A 19,767-nucleotide genomic window follows, 5' to 3' on the forward strand; every position below is an offset into this window, starting at 1 on the left:
AGACATTGTTATCCATTGAGAACCGTGCAAGGACTGCTAGTCTTGGACTGTGGTAGAGAAAATGTGTGTTAAATAACTAAAGAAACCTGGAAATTAAGTTCTTGACAAAAGAATCAGCTTCTATAAAACACTACAGGATCAGTGTCTCTGGGTACATGCAGTGTTGCATTAGTCACTGATCCATCAGAGATCATAGGAAGGTTTCAGTAAATTCTTATTTTGCACACGGAATGGATATGAATGCATAGCTCAGACTCAGAGGAACTGTGAAAAAAAGATACAATACAAATATAAGTTGCTGTGCTAAAATAGAAGTTTATATGGGAATAAAACTAAAAGGAGACAAGGACATATTGGTAAAAGGAGAAGAAAGAAACAATTCCTTTTAGAGATGGGCAAGGGAAATCTTCCATAGATAGAGGGACAGAAAACAAAGGTGGACATAGTCCCATGTCTCCATGGGAACTTGAGAAGAATGAAAGCAGATAAATGAGGAGGGATAGCAGGAAAGTTAATAACTTGCAGAGATTCAGCACAAACTAACTGTTCTGGCTAAAGGAAGTAGACATTTGAAGTCATGAAGCTCAGGACCTACAACTGATTGCAACTTTTAAAACCAGAGCACAAGTTTTTAGAAAAAACTTCAGAGAAGGTTGTTCTTTTTGAAAAGTAGTAAATAATATATAATATACGCTATGAAAATAGTAGAAATAATGGTTCCCCAGATGAATATTTGACATAGCATCAATTCTTATTAGACATGTAGGTATTCATTCATTCATTCATTCACTCTATCCGTCCTTCAAAAATCACATGCCCAGTTTATCATGAACAGTGGGGGTGGTGTATCTTCCACTTCTCTTGCTTGACATTGGAGGCTTCGCTTTGCTCCTCAAGTCCTACTTTTCACTGTCTTTTGAGTCATCTGCTGTATATCCCAGCCAGGTGTTCAAGCTATGTTTGGGACTGGTCTCACACAGCTGAGTCATTTGGCTATGGTACCATTTCCAGCTCATACCCATTTCACACTAGGCTGTCCTGCCACTTTCATGATTGAAGCATTTATCCCAAGGGAGCTCAAGGCACAACACTAGCCACTGCAACTGGTTGAAAATCTGACCAACAAGTTTTCGACTTGGTGAGTTGATGAAACGATGAATTTCATGATTGTTCTAGCAAGCTTATTGATGCTTTGGTCAAATATTTTATTCTGAACTTCTCATACAATATACGGTCAATAAAATCAACTGACATATTTAAGAATATTTCATTCCACAAAATAAGAAACCAACCACTTTTTTAAAAAAAAACACAGGATGACAAAAGTTTTTTAGCTTTGAAAACCTTCTTCTATATAGAAATTCTGTACTTTTAGTCAGTTTTATACTGGTGTATAGCTGAATCCCTCTTAAAAAAAAAAAGGCATTTTTTTCACAAATAGCATTGCTATCTTCAAACACAAGGGGCAGTGTCAGCTGGGTATTGCATCATCTTACTGACACACAGACTATTTTTTTCCTGTAACTTTTTTATTACCAATAAAACCTGGTGATACATTCTTGTTTCACATAAATATGAATGTGTAAGTTGACAGAAGTTCTTCGCCACCAATCATTTTTTGTGCCCATCTAGTTTAATATGAAAATTAATTTGGTTTAGCTATGTTTATGCTTTCTTCTTTGTGGCCATTTTCAAAACTTAAATATCAGAATACTTGTAGAAAAAGCAACTTGGAGGCAAATTAAATAATATACAGAAAAAGTAAACTGCTGACCCATTAAGGTAATTACTTATACCAATAATATGATTGAAGGAATCAAGTTTTCCAAACAGGGAATACATTCACTGTTTTTCACCTGCATGTTTCCAGGTAAAACAAACCTATCTGCCCAAAAGATCTGCACATGGAGTTCTGCAAACCAATTTCTAACCTACCACAATTAGACTGAGTTTTATCTATAAAAATATTTAGCAAATAATTTCAAAGAAAAAATTTATTTAAGAAATCCACTCAAGTAGAAAAGAGGTTTCAATAATAAGCCAATTGGCTTATTATTCATCATTAATTGTGTGTAATATTTCTATAGAAAGTTAGCAAGGACAGGGTATTACTTTGGGATGATGACATTACAATTGGGACAGTTCTTTCCTTCTGCTCCACAGTCAGGTAAAAGAGTTCTGCTATCACATAACCCTTTTCTCAGCTATCTACAATGGAAAAGGAGGAGTCACTGTGCAAAGTCTGCATTCCAGAGCTCCCTATGACTCTAAGTTTCCTAAAAATGAAATGTATCAGCCAAATGAAATAGGAAAGTTTATATTTCCAAAACCAAAGGGTAAATTTATGCTCCAAAATGTAAGCCAAGGCAAAATTCCATCAATACAACAATGTATGAGAGTCTTGACTTCAGGTTAGATTTCTGCTGCCTGCTTTGATACCTTCAATGTTTAATTTACTCTGTGCAAATCACTACTATGCATGTTGTAAGTTCTTGGTAAAATCCAAAAGCAATGCAAGATCAGACAATAAAGAGTCATTATGTTCAAAATTATTACCACTGACAAGTGTCCTTGGATTTAGAAGGATGTTCCAGAAAAGAGATAAAGAAAGTTATGCATATACTAGCAGAGGAAACCTGTGGGTTTCAGCAAGATACATCCTGGGCTCTCAGAGTTTTAGAAGACACATTTTAGTGCTTCCAACACACCAGCCAGGACAGCTATTTAACCCCAGCATAAATCTTCTGACTCTTCATATTTTAAAGGGTTTAGACAGTCCCATTCATGTGCAAGTCTTTCCATTTCTGCTCACTGCCCTTGAAATATTCACCTTGCTGAAGCAAAATACCTAACATATCCATCACTGTATGGTGCAGTCACCTGGTCTCACCATACAAGAATACAATTGCATCACATGTAATATAGTTCTTATTTACCATGCATGTTCCTTATTTCTTCATGGTTTTGAAAATAAGCAGAAAATATCCCCATAGATCAACATAGTAAAGGTTATTCATTTAAGGTCAGTAACACAAGATAGGCAAATAGTAGAAAAAGGGGGATGCTAGTTGTCCTTAAAACCATCAGTTTCGGATGACAGAAGTTAAGATCTCCTACTATTCTCCTACTGCTATTAAGTTTTGTTAGGATATTTTCTTATAGGCTAGAAGGCACCTGGTAGCACAAAGTACAATTGCATGTACACTCTACAGTAAGCCTTAAAATGAGATGCTTAAAAAAAAAACCACACGTGGGGAAGATAAATGCCCCTCAAAGAAATAACACAGTGAAGCAAAAAAAGAGTATCAAAAGAAGGAAAGCACCAAGGACTAGACTATTTAAAACCCTCAAACCATTGTGTAACAAATATCAGATTCTTCCCTCATACTAAGACTCTGGTATCCTCCTTCAGTGTCAGCATTGGGCTCTAGTATAATTTTTCAGTTGGGGCAATGCCTTACTTAGCCTGCAGTCCAACTGCAAGATGTCAAACAGCATGGCCAATATGGCCAACATACATATTCAAGGGGAATATGTATCAAAACAAGGCATTCCAGATGTTATTTGTTTCTTAGAAGGGCTCAACTTTTAATGATGCCACAAGAGTACTTTCTGAGTGAGGGATAAGAATAAGACCTTCAGAATTTAGCCCAGTGAGGTTTTAAAAGGACTGAAGGAAAGAGAATCACCAAATATATCAAGAGATACAATGAGGGTGAAGTACCTTTGTCGGAGATTTTTGAGTTATGCTTTTGTTTGTAACTATCTGAAACAGAGAAAGAAATAGAGGGTGAAACTTACATGGGGGGAAAGAAGACAAAAGGCAGAGAAGCCAGAAAAACAGAAGGAGAAAGAAAATGTAAGAGATGATTTATTAAAGGGCAAAGGGAAGTGGAGTCTTGCTGAGGACTTAATTTTATTTCCTTCATGCAAAAACACCAAGAGCAGCAGCAGCAGCAGGTGGCAAACATGCAAGTCAGAGAGTAGCAGAATATTTTGCTGGAAGGGAAAAGATGAAGCCCTGAGTGCACTGAGCTGGTAGGACCAGGCTGGAAGCAGAATCAGCTGTCTGGGTGCTACTTACTGTCACAAACATAGGGTTTGTCATGATCATCCTGGGAGGCAGCATCATTCCGTCTCCTGCCACCTCCAGATCCCCGAGCCTGCAAGGACAAGAGGAATGTTAGCAATATTCAATCACCCCTCGGGTCTCCTTGTGCCCCTCACCCTCCTATGAAAAATGTGCAATATAAACTAAACAAATCCTCAACTTCCGTACAGGTTTCTCAAAGGTGATCTTGACCCTTCACCTCCTAAGATACACACTATGTTAATGGACCTTGCAATGCAATGGAGATCCTCTCCACAGATAGCCCAAACTGTTCATCCATGGCAGTAGGTCACTGCCAGCACATATTCAGTCGAGTATCGTCACACATTCATTTTTGAAGATGTTCAAATACCTTGCTTAACTGAATATGAATGAATGAATAGATGAACAGGTGTTGGAGGATAAATACAAACATTAAGTCAGCCAGAAAACAGGCCCCAGATAAAAGAGGTCAAATTATTTCCTTTAATATTTTCAAAAGGGGGTTGTTTGTGTTGTTGAGTTTTGTTTTCTAGCTGAAAAGCAATGTTTTGAAATGACCTACTGGGACAAAGATACCATGGCTAATTATAATATGGAGCTTTGGTCAGTTAGTGGAAAAAATCAGGTAACATGGTTACCTGGCTACCTGCAATAACAGGAATTACCCAGAAAGGTCCTTCTGCAGTTCTGTGTTTCTACAGTGGACCAGACTGGCAGCTCTGGAAACTGAAAATCTCTGTTTCTCCACAGCACAGACTTTTCTGTCTTGACCTCCAGGGGTGAAAGTCAAATTCAGCATCAAAGCTACTTGGTCCTGACCCTTCTCAGCTGAGATACCAACAAGGGGACAGCTCATATCTGTCCAGTGGTGGAGAGATCTGTGATGTGAAACTGGGAACTGGCCGAGGTCTTCGATTCTTTCATGTTCGCTAATGTACAGTCTATAAATGACAATCATTTTAGACTTGGTCTTTGTTTGAGGAAGTGATCACAGGTGGATGGCTAACTAGCCCTTTATTAATTCTTGTAGCTACTCTGTTCCTGGATAAAAGCACAGAATTGCTTCTGCTGCTTCTGTTATTAAACTGTTGATACTCCTCACTCTAGACAAGGCTACTTGACTGAAATCCTGCAAGCTTTTGCATGTGAAAATAAGAAAGGGACAGAGCTTTGTTAGGTAAAGCTGAAGAAGGTGTAGAAATTCTGAGAGCATTAGTACCCAGACATAAAGGGGGTGTAAAAACTCTGTCCCTCTTCTACGCATTTGGAACAGAACTGGCACTGTTAGAGCTGCATTCCATTGCACATTAAAGACAAGGAACAAGGAAACATTTTATACTGGCCTGACAAAGTCTGTCAAAACAGGGATTTATAAAACCTTCACACATTATTTCCCTGGGATGGCTTAGGGCTAACTCTTAACATAGTCCTAAAGGAAAGACATGGATTTGCAGCTGTCTGGATGGGGTAAATACTATTAGGTATGACAAGTATAACTCTGCCTTCTGCAAAGACCTCTGTGCAGACCAGCACACATGTGCAGAGCAAGATTTGTAAGGGTGAACTGAAAAGCAGTTTCACCCTGGAAAAGGCTCCAGCAACAATTGTTTGGTGGAAGCTCCTTTACTGACCATATCACATAAAATCATCTTACTAGTCTGCAGTATTTTCTCTCTGACTGCCAGCTCTGTAAACCCCCTCTGGGCAATGAAATCAATCCCAGGCTAGTTTCTTTCTTCCCTCACTGCTGCAAAAATGTGTTGCAAGCTAAATTTCAGTCCATGGTAGCTCCTATACAACCCTCAATTCATCAGAGTCTTCACAGAGACAAGTGTTTGGCCCTTAATAAATATTTCTGCTGGTACCTGGATTAGGATCTAATTTCCCTATCCTACCAGCTGCATTGGCTTTTCAGGGCTGTGAAAAAGATATAAAGTCATATATTTGTCACTTGTCGCTAGCTCTGACTCTATTTACACACTGGGAACATATCTGTTGAGTAAGAAGGTACTATTTTTACATAGGTACCTTTCAGAATAGGACAGCAATTTAAGGTTTGTTGCTCAGAGTTTTATTAGTCTTACAGCCAGCTGTTTCCCTTCAAACTGTTCTCTACACAAATGCAGGAGTACACCGTTCATGTCATGACCACATGTCAGATACACTTTTTCATGCAGTGAACACAGGGGGAGATTTTTCAAGTCAGTGACTTTCAATGGGACTTATGTTCCTAAATGTCTTTAGTGCCTTTGAAACTGTCCCATGGGATATCCAGCTGACGAGCAGACAATCTGTACAGGTGCAGCTGCGTCCGTCTCATATCTCCTAGCAAACTACCCTTTCCAGCTCCTACCACAATGTCCCAGTCCAGAAAAGACACTAAAATTCTGCCTTTGTAAATCCACCTCTTTGGCCTTCAGTGTCCTTCCTAATGCCCCCACGATTTCAGAGCTAGCCTTGAGGGGAAAGGAAACCAAGCAGCTGCCCCAGAGGCACTAAAATGAGTGCCCCGTGCTTGCTGTCAGTACCCCAGGCTGTTGAATTCAGTTATCCATGACTGTCTTCATTCTCCTGATGGGATGCAGCAAAGACTACAAGACTTGACATGCGAGGCCTGGAAGCCAGGGCACAGCAGCCTTGAAGCAGCCCTGAAGCAGCCAGAGAGAGTAGCCAAAGGGACAGCTGGAGAGTCCAGGATTAAAAATAAAATCATGCTGCAGGGAAAAGAAGGGGCATGTGCAATTTGGAAAGTCCAAAGCAGTAATTCCACCGCATTAATCCTGCAATGATGCTGTCACTCCTTCTCTGAATCCCCAAAGGTCACACTCGACAGGATCTAGTTTCCTATGCATGTCCTTCCCCTCTTCTGCCCTCTAAAAATACTCTAACCACTCCTTCCCAGAAACAAAGAGCTGCCCAGGTTTCATGTCCCCTAATTTCAAATCCCTAACCTCAATTCCCTATACTGGGTCAGGCTCACATTAGAAAAGGGCTGCTTTCAGAAAGGTGGTGAAACACTTGGGACCAGACAATTCAGGCTTGCCAGTTTTCAACATCTAGGTAACTTGGCCCTAATTTTGAAATCCTAATTTTTATCACATTTTCCTATGGTTATTGATGCCATCAAATAAAAAACAAAAATTGCTCAAAGTATTTAGCACTCTTCAGACTTCTCTTTTTTGCACTGAAAGAAGCCAGGGCACTAGCAAAGCAGGAGTTAGTTGCAAGAAAAAGGCAAAATTTTGATCCTGCTGCTCCTGTACTTAATAGGCATCTGGTTCTGGGGCAGAAAATAACACATAAATGTTTGCTTCAACATGAATGGGACATCTAGCACCTTCCGACTCCCTCCGCTACAGTAATATTCTGTAACTATAGGTATTCTGTAACATTTTCCTGAATGGAGAAGCAACAGTAACTTCAGGACCTTGTTTGTGTAGGTCTAGGATATATGCATACACCAAATTCCCTTCTCCTGAGCAGTATATCTTTTAGCTATTCACTTCCTTTCACTCGCCCTAACCCGCATGCGCAATTTATGTAAGAGTAACTTATTAGAAAAGAATTGTTAGCCTGGAATATTAGTTGATCACTACAATCAAGCTTGTGTGCATGTATTGATTCTATCTCCTGGTTTTGGTTACTGGTTCATACAAATTTTCTGAAACTTACATTTTTCTGGAAAATTTTTTTCCAGGTGGGGGTCTTTGGCTAAGAAAGAAAGAAAGAAAGAAACTGGTTCAGGTGATTTTGAGAATAAGGAAGGTGAAATATATACTTATCCAATTATTAAAGTGCGTTGATCTTATATTTAAGGACTTAAGCTCCAAAATAAAGGGGAGCAGAAAACTGAAACAACACAACAACAGAAGAAACCAAAAGAGAGGGTCTGATGCATAAGTATATTGCTAATATTCAATGTGGTTTCATGTCTCTCATTCAAAAGCCATTATTTTCTGCTCATTTGGCCTAAAATGTGGCCCTTCTTGCTTGATTTCTATAAACACATTGAAAGGTATTTCTAGAGCTCCTGTGCCCCTGTAGCATCCACTGGAGCCAAAGAGAGATGAAAATGCTCAAAACTTCTGAGAATTGTGTTCATTTAGATGCCTGGCTCATAGGGCCAAAATTGAAAATGTTGATTCTAAGTTTTAAAATGTTGGCCTCATTACTTGACTGGTATCCTGATGAATTGTGAAGACAACTTAGGTAAAAGAAGGGACATAGAGTCCCCTAAGGATAAAATATTGCCCATTTTAAGCAAATAGAACATTTGCCGTGGGCTCAAGAGGGCCAGTGTCAGCCACAAAATGCTACCCTAGAGAAAGCTGCAAATCTTATTAACATAATTCAAGTTACTTTTATTAATACATTTTTGGCTGTCATGACTGAATTTGTTGCTTTTCTGTAATTAGTAAATGTTGTTTTAAGGAGCATTGCAATAGCAGGATGTTATCATAATTATTACAGTTTACAATTGTAAACACAGCACTAAAATAAACTTCCCTCACTTTTTACTCTCAAAATAGTCTATTTTGCCTTGGATATTCACAAAAATAAACTGAAAAAATATTAAAAATCTATCACCATACAACAGAAAATTACTATAGTATTATCAATATTATATATTCATCGATACACATTTTGCATATATAATACACATAACAAATATACACTAGAAAGCAGAGGTTTGCTTCCTTCCTTTCCATTCCAATAAAGTCTCCACCTACCCGTCCTCTAGGCCTGTTCTTTCGTTTTGGAATATCTTCTTCCAAATCTTCTTCCTCATTCACTTCATCTGCATTTTCATCATTTTCTAAAACCCTCTGTGGTTGAACAATAAACAGGAATGGTTAGAAGAGGAGGGGAGGACATATACAGCCAACTTCTGCTCTTCATCCCAGAGACTGTGGGTTATTACAGTTGATATAATGCCAAATCAGATCCCAGTACCACTACTTCTCTTCACTAAAGCAAAATTCGCTTCTCTTTTCCAACCTCAGATCTCCAGGGAGTCCTTACTAAAAATACTGCTGATATCAGTCAACTATGAAAAAAAGGTTCCTAGGAAAAAAGAGTGGCATCACTGAGCATCTATATCCCAAGAAAAGTATTAGTATGTGTAACTGCAGGCCCTACCTGGGAACCTGTTTTCATTTCTTGCACCTTAAATTGTTTTGTTTTCCTTAGTTTTGAGAATGCACTTTAGGAATACAAAAATTCAGGGTTTTTCTCCTCAGTATCCCACAATCTTCTTTCTTTATAAAAAATAGAGAAAATTTCTCCATATATTCCAGAATGGATCTAGAAAGCAATGTCTTTCAAGGCTTGCACTACAGGTACAACTCTAATCTAGAAGGAGGAGGATTGCTTCATGAGAATGCTGGGAAATTACAGGTCTCACTGAAGTTAACAAGACCAATAGCAATATTTTGTTCTACTAATTATTTAAAAGGAACAATACTTCATCAGCTTATATAACTGTGAGATGCCTGGGCCATGGTATTTCAATCTTTTTAATTCGATATTTTGAAATGTAATCTCTATAGAACCAAACACAGGCTGACCATCCTGCATGAAAACATTGCACAGACAAAGGCAAGACAAACCATCACAACACTAATGTTGGAAGAGGTCCCATTGAAATCCTCTCAACCCTCGGCATGTCCGCTAGGAATACAGAAACGGGCAGCAGCCACTCCTGCCATTCATGGTGTTGTGCCATTTTCCAAGGTGCTAATCTGGAATCACTAACTTACCTTTGCCATGCCAACATTCATTTAAATTGCAACCTGCAGCCATGATGCAGATTCAAATCAGTGACAATAAACTGATGGGCAGGTTTTTCAGTCTTACTGTATTTGTCCCTTCTCTCTAATTTCTACTTCAGAGATATTTGAGAGCCAGAAGAAGGAGAACAGGAGCAAATCACAGTTTCTTTCTCTCCTTTCTACATACCTCAAGCACCAAATTCTGAATTGGTGGGAAAGAATACAACAGAAATTTCACTTTTCAAAAATTCTGTATTTGGAAGACCAACTAAAAAAGTTTGTGCTTATCTGATCAGCTAAATTTCTAATACTAATATTGGTCAGTGCATTTTTTTAAAAGTACTAACAACTTTTAGAACATGGTAAAGGATCAAGTCTTCATCTGATTTTTGCTTCTTTTATTTTTAAATCTCAGGAGGCTATTAATGAGGTCAAATCGTAAAACTTCACATAATACTACAGTACATAATACTAGAGGGCATAAAAGTTAAGCAGGTTCCAGCTCTGCACACATAAAGTGTTCCTTCAAAATTCATACAATTGCATACATTAATTGACTTCCTCTTAGGAAACTGAAGCATTTGAAAAACGTTGTACATGAGGAGACTGTAAGAAATTTAAGAATGTATGTAAGAAAATAGGCGAATATGTATGTAAGAAAATAAGCAAACTTACTGATATGAGTTTGTATTTTTACATTGTTTCCTATCTTAAAGTATCTCAGAAAAAAAACAAAACAGGGGCAACCACATCATATATGGGAGGGAAAGAAGCTAGTTTACAGCAATAATAATACACAAGAGTTAAGAAAAATATTACAAACCACTTTCTTCCTTTAAAATTGAAGGACCAATTTAGGAAAGAGATGATAAGTAATGAAGTGTGAATGTGGTGAGACTGCCAGACTGCCATGACTCTAATACTTGATTGAAGGGGCATAACCTTTCTGATGCATGGTGAAAAGGCTATTCTAACCCTTCTCCAGCAAACAATGGAGACACACATTCAATACCAATCTACCGTAGGGCAAAATCCTCAACCCCGTTAAATATCAACTGTACAGGAGGTCCCAATGACTGCACGGGGGGAACACTTATCCTTTTTAGCAAAGTAACTTTTCCAATTCTGTCTAAAACTGTGTACTTTAGTGCAGCTAAGCACCAAGTTGTCTTCTCCTGACAGATACTATGAATGTGAGAGTGGCTGGGTCTGATGTGGGAATTACAATTATGTCTATCCCACCTGCTCACTCTCACCACCACTGAGGCTGGGCCCTTTAAAGTTTCAGCACAGACAAATATGCAAAGGAACAAAAGAGAGATTTGTGTTCTCTTATTTGTCATAGCGATAAAAGCACTGATTGTGATTTTGATCTGGTACAGTCTAGCTGCCAGGTGCCAAAATACACACTGAAAGCTGGCTACTAGTAAAGGCTTTGGCAATCATTGTTCTATAGAACTGAATCCAGATAAGCTGTGCTTGCATTAAAAAAAGCAGCAAGACATGCTTTTTGCATCTGTTCTGATGAAACTAGAACCCAGGTGGACAGGTCACAGCTACAACAGTTTAGCTGATTTTTTTTTTTAATTTTATTTTTTTTTGTACCCCCTCCCTGCTCTGCAATGCCTGGATTTGTGTCAGTTCCACCATCTCTGAAGTCTCTTTCCTTGGACTGCTGCTGGGGATAATTTGGAAGCTCAGATCACACACCAACACTCAAAGGGGCTTGTACAATCTCATAAGGATGCTGCACCATGACTTTTTGTGGCCTAGGAAGCAGGTATAAACAGATCTTTGGTTAGAGCTCTCAGCTTGATAGACACATACACTACTGAAGAAGCAAACACAGAGAAGGCCTCATGCCAAGCTTTTCCTTTACCGGTGTAACTGGGAAGGGGAGAGCTAATTTTGCTGCCCCTACATGTGTAAAATTTCTAGCAAATTGAGCAGTAGGACTGAGCTCCAAGTAATACAGATTTGTTGCCCATGCTCTTGTTTCATTTGGCATGGGACTGCCCCCACAAATTTTCAGTAGTTTTAGGTGTAGGTGCAACACATTGTACCTCAGCCAAAATTACCAAGGTTGGCACATTGCTAATAACTCTCACTAAAATCCCTATAAAAGACTCATAGCACAATGGTGGTTTAGCATCACCACAGACATGCTGCTGCGGGAGAAACCCACTTTCCTACTGATTTAAGATATCTTTAAAAGTGATGTGGACTTATATAAGAACCCTTTATATTAGCTGAATTCCTTCTATGACAGACCTACAATTGTATTTCTACTTCTAATTGTTGAAGGATGGAATGGAATGTTGACAAATAACTTTCAAACCATAATGCATGTGAAGAGGCAATATTTCTCATACCTGCATTACTAATAACTAAGATAATTAAAGTTAAGAGATTTTTAATTATTTATTTTTCACGTATACCTCCAGAAGACTACTTAGTATTGAAAAAACAAACAAAAAATAAAACAAAGACAAACAAACAAAAACTCCCCAAAAAACCGACCCAAAAAAAACCCAACAAAAAACCACAAAACAGGGAAGGCAATGACATGTTTTTGTTTACAGTCAGCAGCTGTGAATCCAAATTCAAATCCATGTCCAAATTCACTTTAAATGTGAGGCACTAAAATTCAGTTTATATTTGGGACCCATTTCTGCTTGTCAGTTTAATATGTAATTATCTCATAGTGCTCCAAAACAAATTCCAACAAAAGAGTTGTGCAGACACAGTCAAGCAACAGAGATTCTTGTGAAGTATATGAGATCCTGAGTTCATTTTGAGCATCACAGAGTAGCACAAAGGTTTGGCAGTAGCATAACACAACTATCAACATATGCACTGTTCTGCCACAGGACAAAAGACTGCTAGACTTAGAGACAAAAAGTAAATCGAGCCCTGATGTTAGAGCATGGCGCTCTCCTTTACCTGGATTTCTTGTATAGTGTCTTCCTCTTTAGTGTCTGGTTTTTTCTCTATTCCCTCTCCACGCAGCAAGGCTTCCAGAGTTGTACTTTCTGAGGTGAACCCATCTTTTTTCAGAGGCAGATCAACTTCTGAAAAACAAAACACACTCACTGTATGTGTCTCCCCCAAAGAGCTAACAAGCAGAAGGACAGAGATGTCAAGCAGACAACTAACGGACTTTCAAGCTTTTTTCTGTCTTGAAGGAGAGTTCTTCAAGTTTGTTTAACCACTAAGGATCTCCATATAGTATTCACTTCTATCTTACTGAAAACCTGATATCTTTTCAATTGCTATGCTTGTTTACAGGAAAAAAAAGGTTGGACATACTGTATCAGGAGGAAATAAATGTGGGTGGGGGAATCCTTCTCCTTTGTGTAAACTCCCTATGCTTCAAAGAAAGAATAAAAAAAAGAATAAAATATTTCAGTATTTTTCTAAGATACTGAAATAAAAAAATATAAAGAATCTGATCTCCCGAAGAAGAAAAGAGTTTAATGCAAGTTAGCATCTGGCACAATTTAAACAGCATAGCTTCAACCCTCATTCTTCTATACCAGGGCATGTTCCACATGTGGGAAAGCAGAAAGTTTGTGTGTGGGGTCAATGCTGAGAACTTACGTAGAAAAACAAAGGGATGTGTCTTGAATTTTCATGTAATATTGACTAGATAAAATCTCCAGTTGGCTTTAAATGGGCCTACACCAGTGAAGAAATGCAGTCAGCAAAGTTGCCCATAAAACAGGACAACACCCAATCACTGCAGGAAGAGCTAAAGGCTGGCTCAGGACCAGGCTGAAGGCACTGGGCTCCAAAACCTGCAGGTTTACGAGAAAGCTTGATACAACTTGCTGTACAAGCAAAGTAACAGAGCCTTATTTCCCTTTCAAATGCTGATAGTAGATTATGAGGCAGCAGACAGGCAAATACAGCACGTTAATTTTAGTAAAGAGTTAAAATACACCTAGTGAATAACTCAGTTTTCCTTGTAGATCCTGGCCTCCACCCCACTCATGCAGGGGTTCATTCAGAATAACGCTATGGCAGGGAGACGTCCTGCACATCTCTTTAGCTAGCAATGCCAGCTATGGACTTCTCAATTACTCCCTCCCTTCTACAATGAGTTCCTTCCTCTAGGTCAATATATTTACAAATAATAATGTACAGGACTGATGCTCACAAATCAGCATCTGCTGTCCTTATTTCACAGGTCTGTCCACTTCTCATCCTTTAGGACTTTGTTTTGTTCCCCAATATGCCTGAAGCTCCTTGTCTTTCTATCGCCATGAGTTGTAAATTCTGCAGGGTAGAAATTCATGTGATTTTAGAGTCCCAAATCACTCCCGCAATCCAAATAATGAATGAACACTTCCACCTGAGACAGTAAAATATAATCTGTTTCTTGGGGGTAATTGCATCCCAGGAACATGTTTGTTCTATATACGAAAAACTCTTAGCCAGCAAATGATTCAGGGTCCCTGATCGGTGCTTCCACAACATGCTTGCTCCAGTCTTCTGAAGTGAGAGAGCACTGCTCAGCCAATAACCACAGAAAATCCAGCAAAAATTCCAGGAAAAGCTATTCTATTCATGAGGGAAAGGCTGACTACAAAGTATGCAGAAAACCCAAATCACTGAGATTTTAAAGGAAACTCCCAGGACAACCCACACAATGGGATGGGATCAACTGTGAATTGATTCCCCTTCTCATCACAAGGAGTTCTATTCATTTAGGCCTCTGTTTTCAGCATTAAGTTCTACACACCCACCCCATTATGGCCTCTTTTCCAACTTCTCCCTTACTTGAGCTATAAAAAAGACAGAGAAGTCAAAAGAGAATCATACAGATTGAATTTCCCTGTTGAACTACTAGTACCCCCCTCTGGATCCAGACATTTCAATAGAAAGAAGGCATTTTTGACTTTATTTATGTGCAAATCCCAACACTTGAATCTGAAGTCACTAAGGAATCTCCATAATCATCTCTGTCTGTGGGCTTGGCTTGGTTTCAAAGTCCTGTTCTGGGGTGCAAAAGGGCATTTGCTCGGTATTTCCTTGTGGGACTGCAAAACCCAAGGGGTCATCATACATTCAGCAAGTGAAGAATCTTCAAGCAAGCTCAAGGGCATTAGAAACAAACATGTCTTCACTGTGACAAACTATGTCTGTCTCTGGATACCAATACATACAGCAAATGAATTCATTAGAAAAGGAAATGAGCAAGGAAGGGCTGAGGGATAAGTAGAACGTATAAAAACGTAACGCTACTCCCTGTTTGTTCCAGAGATATTGAACATTAAGTTTGATAAGAGGAAAAGGTAGGTTTTAAGGTCAAAAATGGGCAGCTGTCTTTAATAGGTATGTTTGTTCTGTGTGCTGCTGCTACTTCCCAACAGCAACACTCCAGGAGGACTTTTCATCCAAAACTCTCAGAGCTTTTTCTAATTACTAAATTTAACATCCCACTGACAAGGCATTGTGAGGTAATATTTTTATTTGGTTTACTGATGGGGAGATTGAGTCATCAAGAAGTTAAGTTAGTGAGTAAGGAATACGGCAAAAATAAACTCAGTGTAGCTGCCTCCCGTTTGCCCACTAAGCTTACTGCCATTCAACTCCTTCATTTTCTTCCGCACTGGTAGCATCTGTGAATCCATTTTGCTCCTAAATAACTCTAGAAAGTGGGAAATGTCAGAGGTTATCTCATCTGGAATGTAAAGTTTATACTATAAAAACCTTCAGAGGTCCAAAGACAACCCCTTAGTAATGAATTCAATCTTTATAATGAATTAAGTCTTTCCTGGAAGATGGTTAGTCTGTAAAGGATACAGTAATGAAGACAGGGAGTTACGTTTCCAAACCAGTTTTTGAATCCCCAGAGATGAAAGTCTTAAAAAATTTAAAATATAGTTCAGTTAATCTACAGAAATAGTTAAACACTACAAGGGATCATTAAATTCATTTCACAAAATCTCTTATTTTCTCTTCTGTATTTAACTCTCCAGGATTTTGCCAAAAAAGCAAGAAAAGTATCTTTTTCTCTTATGCCTGTACCCTAAATAAAAGTGAGAAGCCAACTCAACACCTGAAATGTAGTTTTCATGTGAAAGATCAAGGCTTCTCCCAGATCATGAGAACTGCTGTTTGGAAGTAAGGTGGGGTCTGTTCCACTCACTGTCCTGATTATGAAAGTAACAGCCAGTGCCAGAAGTTTCAAACAAGGCCAGAGGGCTAACTCTTCTAGGCTTTTTGTCATTTCTTTTTATTCCTCTCCTTTCGAGGATAAACAGTCACAATTTTTCTATGACTCTGCTGTGGGAAGCTTTCCATATGGTCCTGGCAAACCTCTCTGAACTTCCTCTTATTACACACTAGTCTTCCCAAGACAGACCAAGACTGCACCCAACATTTTCAGAAGAAACTACATATCTCATTTAAACAAATGAATTATAATATTCTTTAGATTACTCCTCAGGCTGTGTCTTTCAATGTCCAAGCTGCATACTAAGCAGAAGAATTAGGAACCTTGTAATGGAAACAAGAACTCCCATAAAGAATACATTCAAACACACAGGTATTGTATTAAAATGCCCATCCCTCTGCCCACTCACCAAGCACATTCACATCTCCCCAAGGAGGCCAGTACAGACCTCCCCAGCCACAATCACTCTAAATAACTTTGCAGTATGTGCAAATCTTTGTAGTTTACAAGGTATTGCAACTCTCCAGCTTGTTCATTAATACATTACACAACACTGGACCAAGCACTAAATGTCAATGCACCAGATGTTAGCCTTTATCTATAATGAAATTTCTTTCTTTCATTATCTTTTATTCTGAAAGTTTTGACCCAAGATAGTGCTCTGTTTCTCTTTGTAGGCCTATTACATGCCAAAGGTCTTCAGAAAGTCTAAGAAAATCATCAAACTCCCCTAACTATTAGTTATTTCATTATCATATATAGAATTTTAAGAAAGTAGTGAGACATGCTTTTCCTTGGTAGGAAAAAAAAGTCGTTGGTTAGAACCTCCTATATCATCATTTCTCAGGTGCTTTCCTGATTATACCCAATTATTGTTTCAATCAATTTCTCAGATGGTCATGTAGAATTTATAGGTCTTTGAATCACATCCAAATCCTTTTAAAATATAGGTAATAACATTTGCTACCCACTAATTGTCCTAAATTCTTTCTATTGTAACTTCTAGTTTGTATCACAAGCTCTTCTTCAAACGTTGCAATATCAGAGAACATAATCTTTATTACAAGTAATAACTACTAGTAAAGGTACTATAATTAAAAGCTTACTCTTTTATATAAAATTTTTAAGAAGGCTGGTAGATAAATTTCCTTTTGATTAGTATTGCAAATGCAGTAGCACATGGTTAATGTAGGAGATGCAGGAACTAGTGAGAACTATCCAAAACAGAAGTGTCAAATCAACAAAAATCACCAATGAAAAAATAATATGTTATTTAAGAATCCTTCCCATTTTAGTAAACCATGGTATTACTAGTGTCACAGCTAAATATTGTGCATACATTATAATTCAAATATGTGTGTGTGCATATAATTAAAATTTATGGGTTTTAACTTGGCAGAGTCCCTTTCATAGTGATTAAATTAACATGGTTATTTCTGCTTACCAGCTCAGTGCAGCAACCTCTCTATTTATCAAGGTCCTTAGATTGTGGTGGTAGAATCTGAACGAGCACCCATGCCAGCGTCATTCCTGTATCTGCTTGCTATTGAACTGCTGCCTCCAAAAGAAGCACATTTTCACAAATCCTACAAAATGGTGGGCTTTTTCAAGTTTTGATTCACCAAAATAGCAAAATAGTTGCAAATTCTTGTCCTTAAATAAGCTACATTTGGTTTACAATGCATTGGGAGCTAAGCAACTTTTCAGTGTCTCTTTGAAACATAAATTAAAAACAATAATCCCTTTTTCTATACAGTGCAATGTATTTGTTTTATAATGGATCATTTCCATCTCCACAGTAGCAGCTGCCACCCAAACCATCATCTCTGTGCACTCGTAAGCAGCTCCACTTCCAGTTCTAATTGGGAACAGAGATACTTATTGGGTGAGTTCCAGCGTGATCTATCACGCCAGAGACAGCTACTATGCAAACCAAAGCAATCCGGCTTCCAAAACCCCTCTTAGACAAACACTGACTTTGCACATAGATTCTTGCATTTTTGTTTCTTGGTGCCATTTTTTTGGAACACAAAAAGTACCAGAGGAAACTATATATTAAGAGTTCATGAAATGATGTTTAAGATGGATAAATCCAAGGATATTACCTTAATAACCACTACCTCTTTAAAATGACATAGGTGGTCTAAAAAAGCCACCTAATTCACAGCAAGCAGAACTACTGCTGAGTGAATGCAGCCACTAAGCTCATTAAGAGGATGTGGCAGGATGTGTCTGAAAGTGCAGTGCAGTGGCTCAGCAAGCAATTAAATCCCATGACAGTTTAAAATGAGAATCTATCAGTGTCACAAGAGTGTGAAGCCTCAGCATCTCTGCTGTTCCCACCCCCAGCGTTTTATTTATTATGGCGTATTGGGAACATAGGAAGTCAAAAAGATTATAATGAAGTATGCCATATAAAAACCAGATTAAGCCTGCTCTTCTTTGGGGAAATATGCAGAGAGAGAAGCTGTCTGTTAGCTGTCGAGTTTGCAAAAGATACCATCTTTTGGGATGGTGCTCTCTGCCAGCAGACAGAGTGCCCCAGGGGAAATGGTGGTGAAAAACCCAGACAAGCAGCATCCATCCATCCATCATACGCTCATCTCCACATCTCCAAGGCACAAATATAGCGTTAGAGTGCAAAGGGTGGGGGCATGGGGGATGGAATCCCTTAAGAAAGAATGGGGAGGCAATGCCATACATGAAATAGCTGGATTTTGTAGCTCTTCTGCGTATGCACGACCACACTCTCCTTAACTTGTTTGCTCTCTTGCTTGTTGTGTTCGTGGCCAGTACAGTGACTTGTTAGCATCTTTAGAATTGATACATTCACAGCAGTGACCAGAACCAGGTACACTAAAGGCAGGGCTCTGCAAGCTTCGTTTTGTAAGCATGCCTCTGCCAGCACAGCACAGGAGGGACCTTCACTCCTTCTGCAGATCTGGATCTTCAAAACCCTTCTTTCACTGCACTATATCCTGCTGTCCCAGGGGCTTTATGTTATGCTTTAATCCTGACCTTCCATGGTCCCTGCTATCCCACCCTTTTCTCCCAACACTACTGCAAGTCAGCACTCATCTGTAGCAAACTTGTCACTGCCAGTTCTACCCATACAGAACCTCCTGTTAGCCCAGCCCTAAGCCTCCCCTGAGACAGATTACTGATAACACAGACTCTCACAATGAGTCCATAAAAGCCAAACAAATGTCCCTAGCGAGTAGTAAACATAAATTCACTGTATTTTTAATCCAAGTTGCAATATAGCCATGGCTATACTGGAGGTTGTAAGGCTACTCCAGTAATTCTTTGTCTCTCCCACCAATCCCACTCTAAACCTCATGTATATTATTGCTCTTTCAAGGTAAACTGGGCCATGGTGAGTACAAAGACATTATAGAAGGAAGACTACTTGAAAAAATTAGAGTATTTGTTTCCTCAAAAACAAACCATTTTGTGTGGAAAGAATAGTTTGGAGGACTCTGCCATTAAGCAAGAAGTCCTCCTCAGGTTGGAACCATGGGTTCCTGTAAAGCTCTGAAATTAATCTTAGTAAAAAGTTGTTGCAAATTTTGAGCGCTACTGAGGTTTGCTCTAGGGAGCATTAGCAGATTGGAAAATCCCAATATCTCCCTAGCACCTCCTCCTACAAAGCCACTAGTCTCACGATGAGGTTGGAGGAGAGCAGAGGGCAAGGGGAGAAAGTGAAGACAGAGGAAGCTCTG

General features: G+C 38.8%; 1 protein-coding gene across 10 annotated transcripts in view; it reads right to left on the minus strand.

The window, feature by feature from the left end:
- DPF3 (double PHD fingers 3) overlaps positions 1-19,767 on the minus strand; it is a 170,539-nt gene that overhangs the window by 59,391 nt on the left and 91,381 nt on the right. For 8 of the 10 annotated variants that reach the window (XR_007905172.1, XM_051791584.1, XM_051791589.1 and 5 more), the window contains 4 exons: positions 12,808-12,935; positions 8,824-8,919; positions 7,766-7,804; positions 4,085-4,163 (listed from right to left, as the gene is read on the minus strand). Coding sequence is in view for 8 of the 10 variants with exons in the window: in XM_051791584.1 (XP_051647544.1) it covers positions 4,085-4,163; positions 7,766-7,804; positions 8,824-8,919; positions 12,808-12,935 (342 nt within the window). In the remaining 2 variants the exon portion in view is untranslated. The remainder of the gene's footprint in view (positions 1-4,084; positions 4,164-7,765; positions 7,805-8,823; positions 8,920-12,807; positions 12,936-19,767) is intronic. The other 2 variants (XR_007905173.1, XM_051791585.1) reach the window with 1 other exon arrangement.

The sequence above is a fragment of the Manacus candei genome, unplaced genomic scaffold (genome assembly GCF_025592945.1).
Source record: "Manacus candei isolate 608988 ecotype Guabito, Panama unplaced genomic scaffold, ASM2559294v1 h1tg000033l, whole genome shotgun sequence".
In the NCBI taxonomy this organism is placed as follows: Eukaryota; Metazoa; Chordata; class Aves; order Passeriformes; family Pipridae; genus Manacus; species Manacus candei.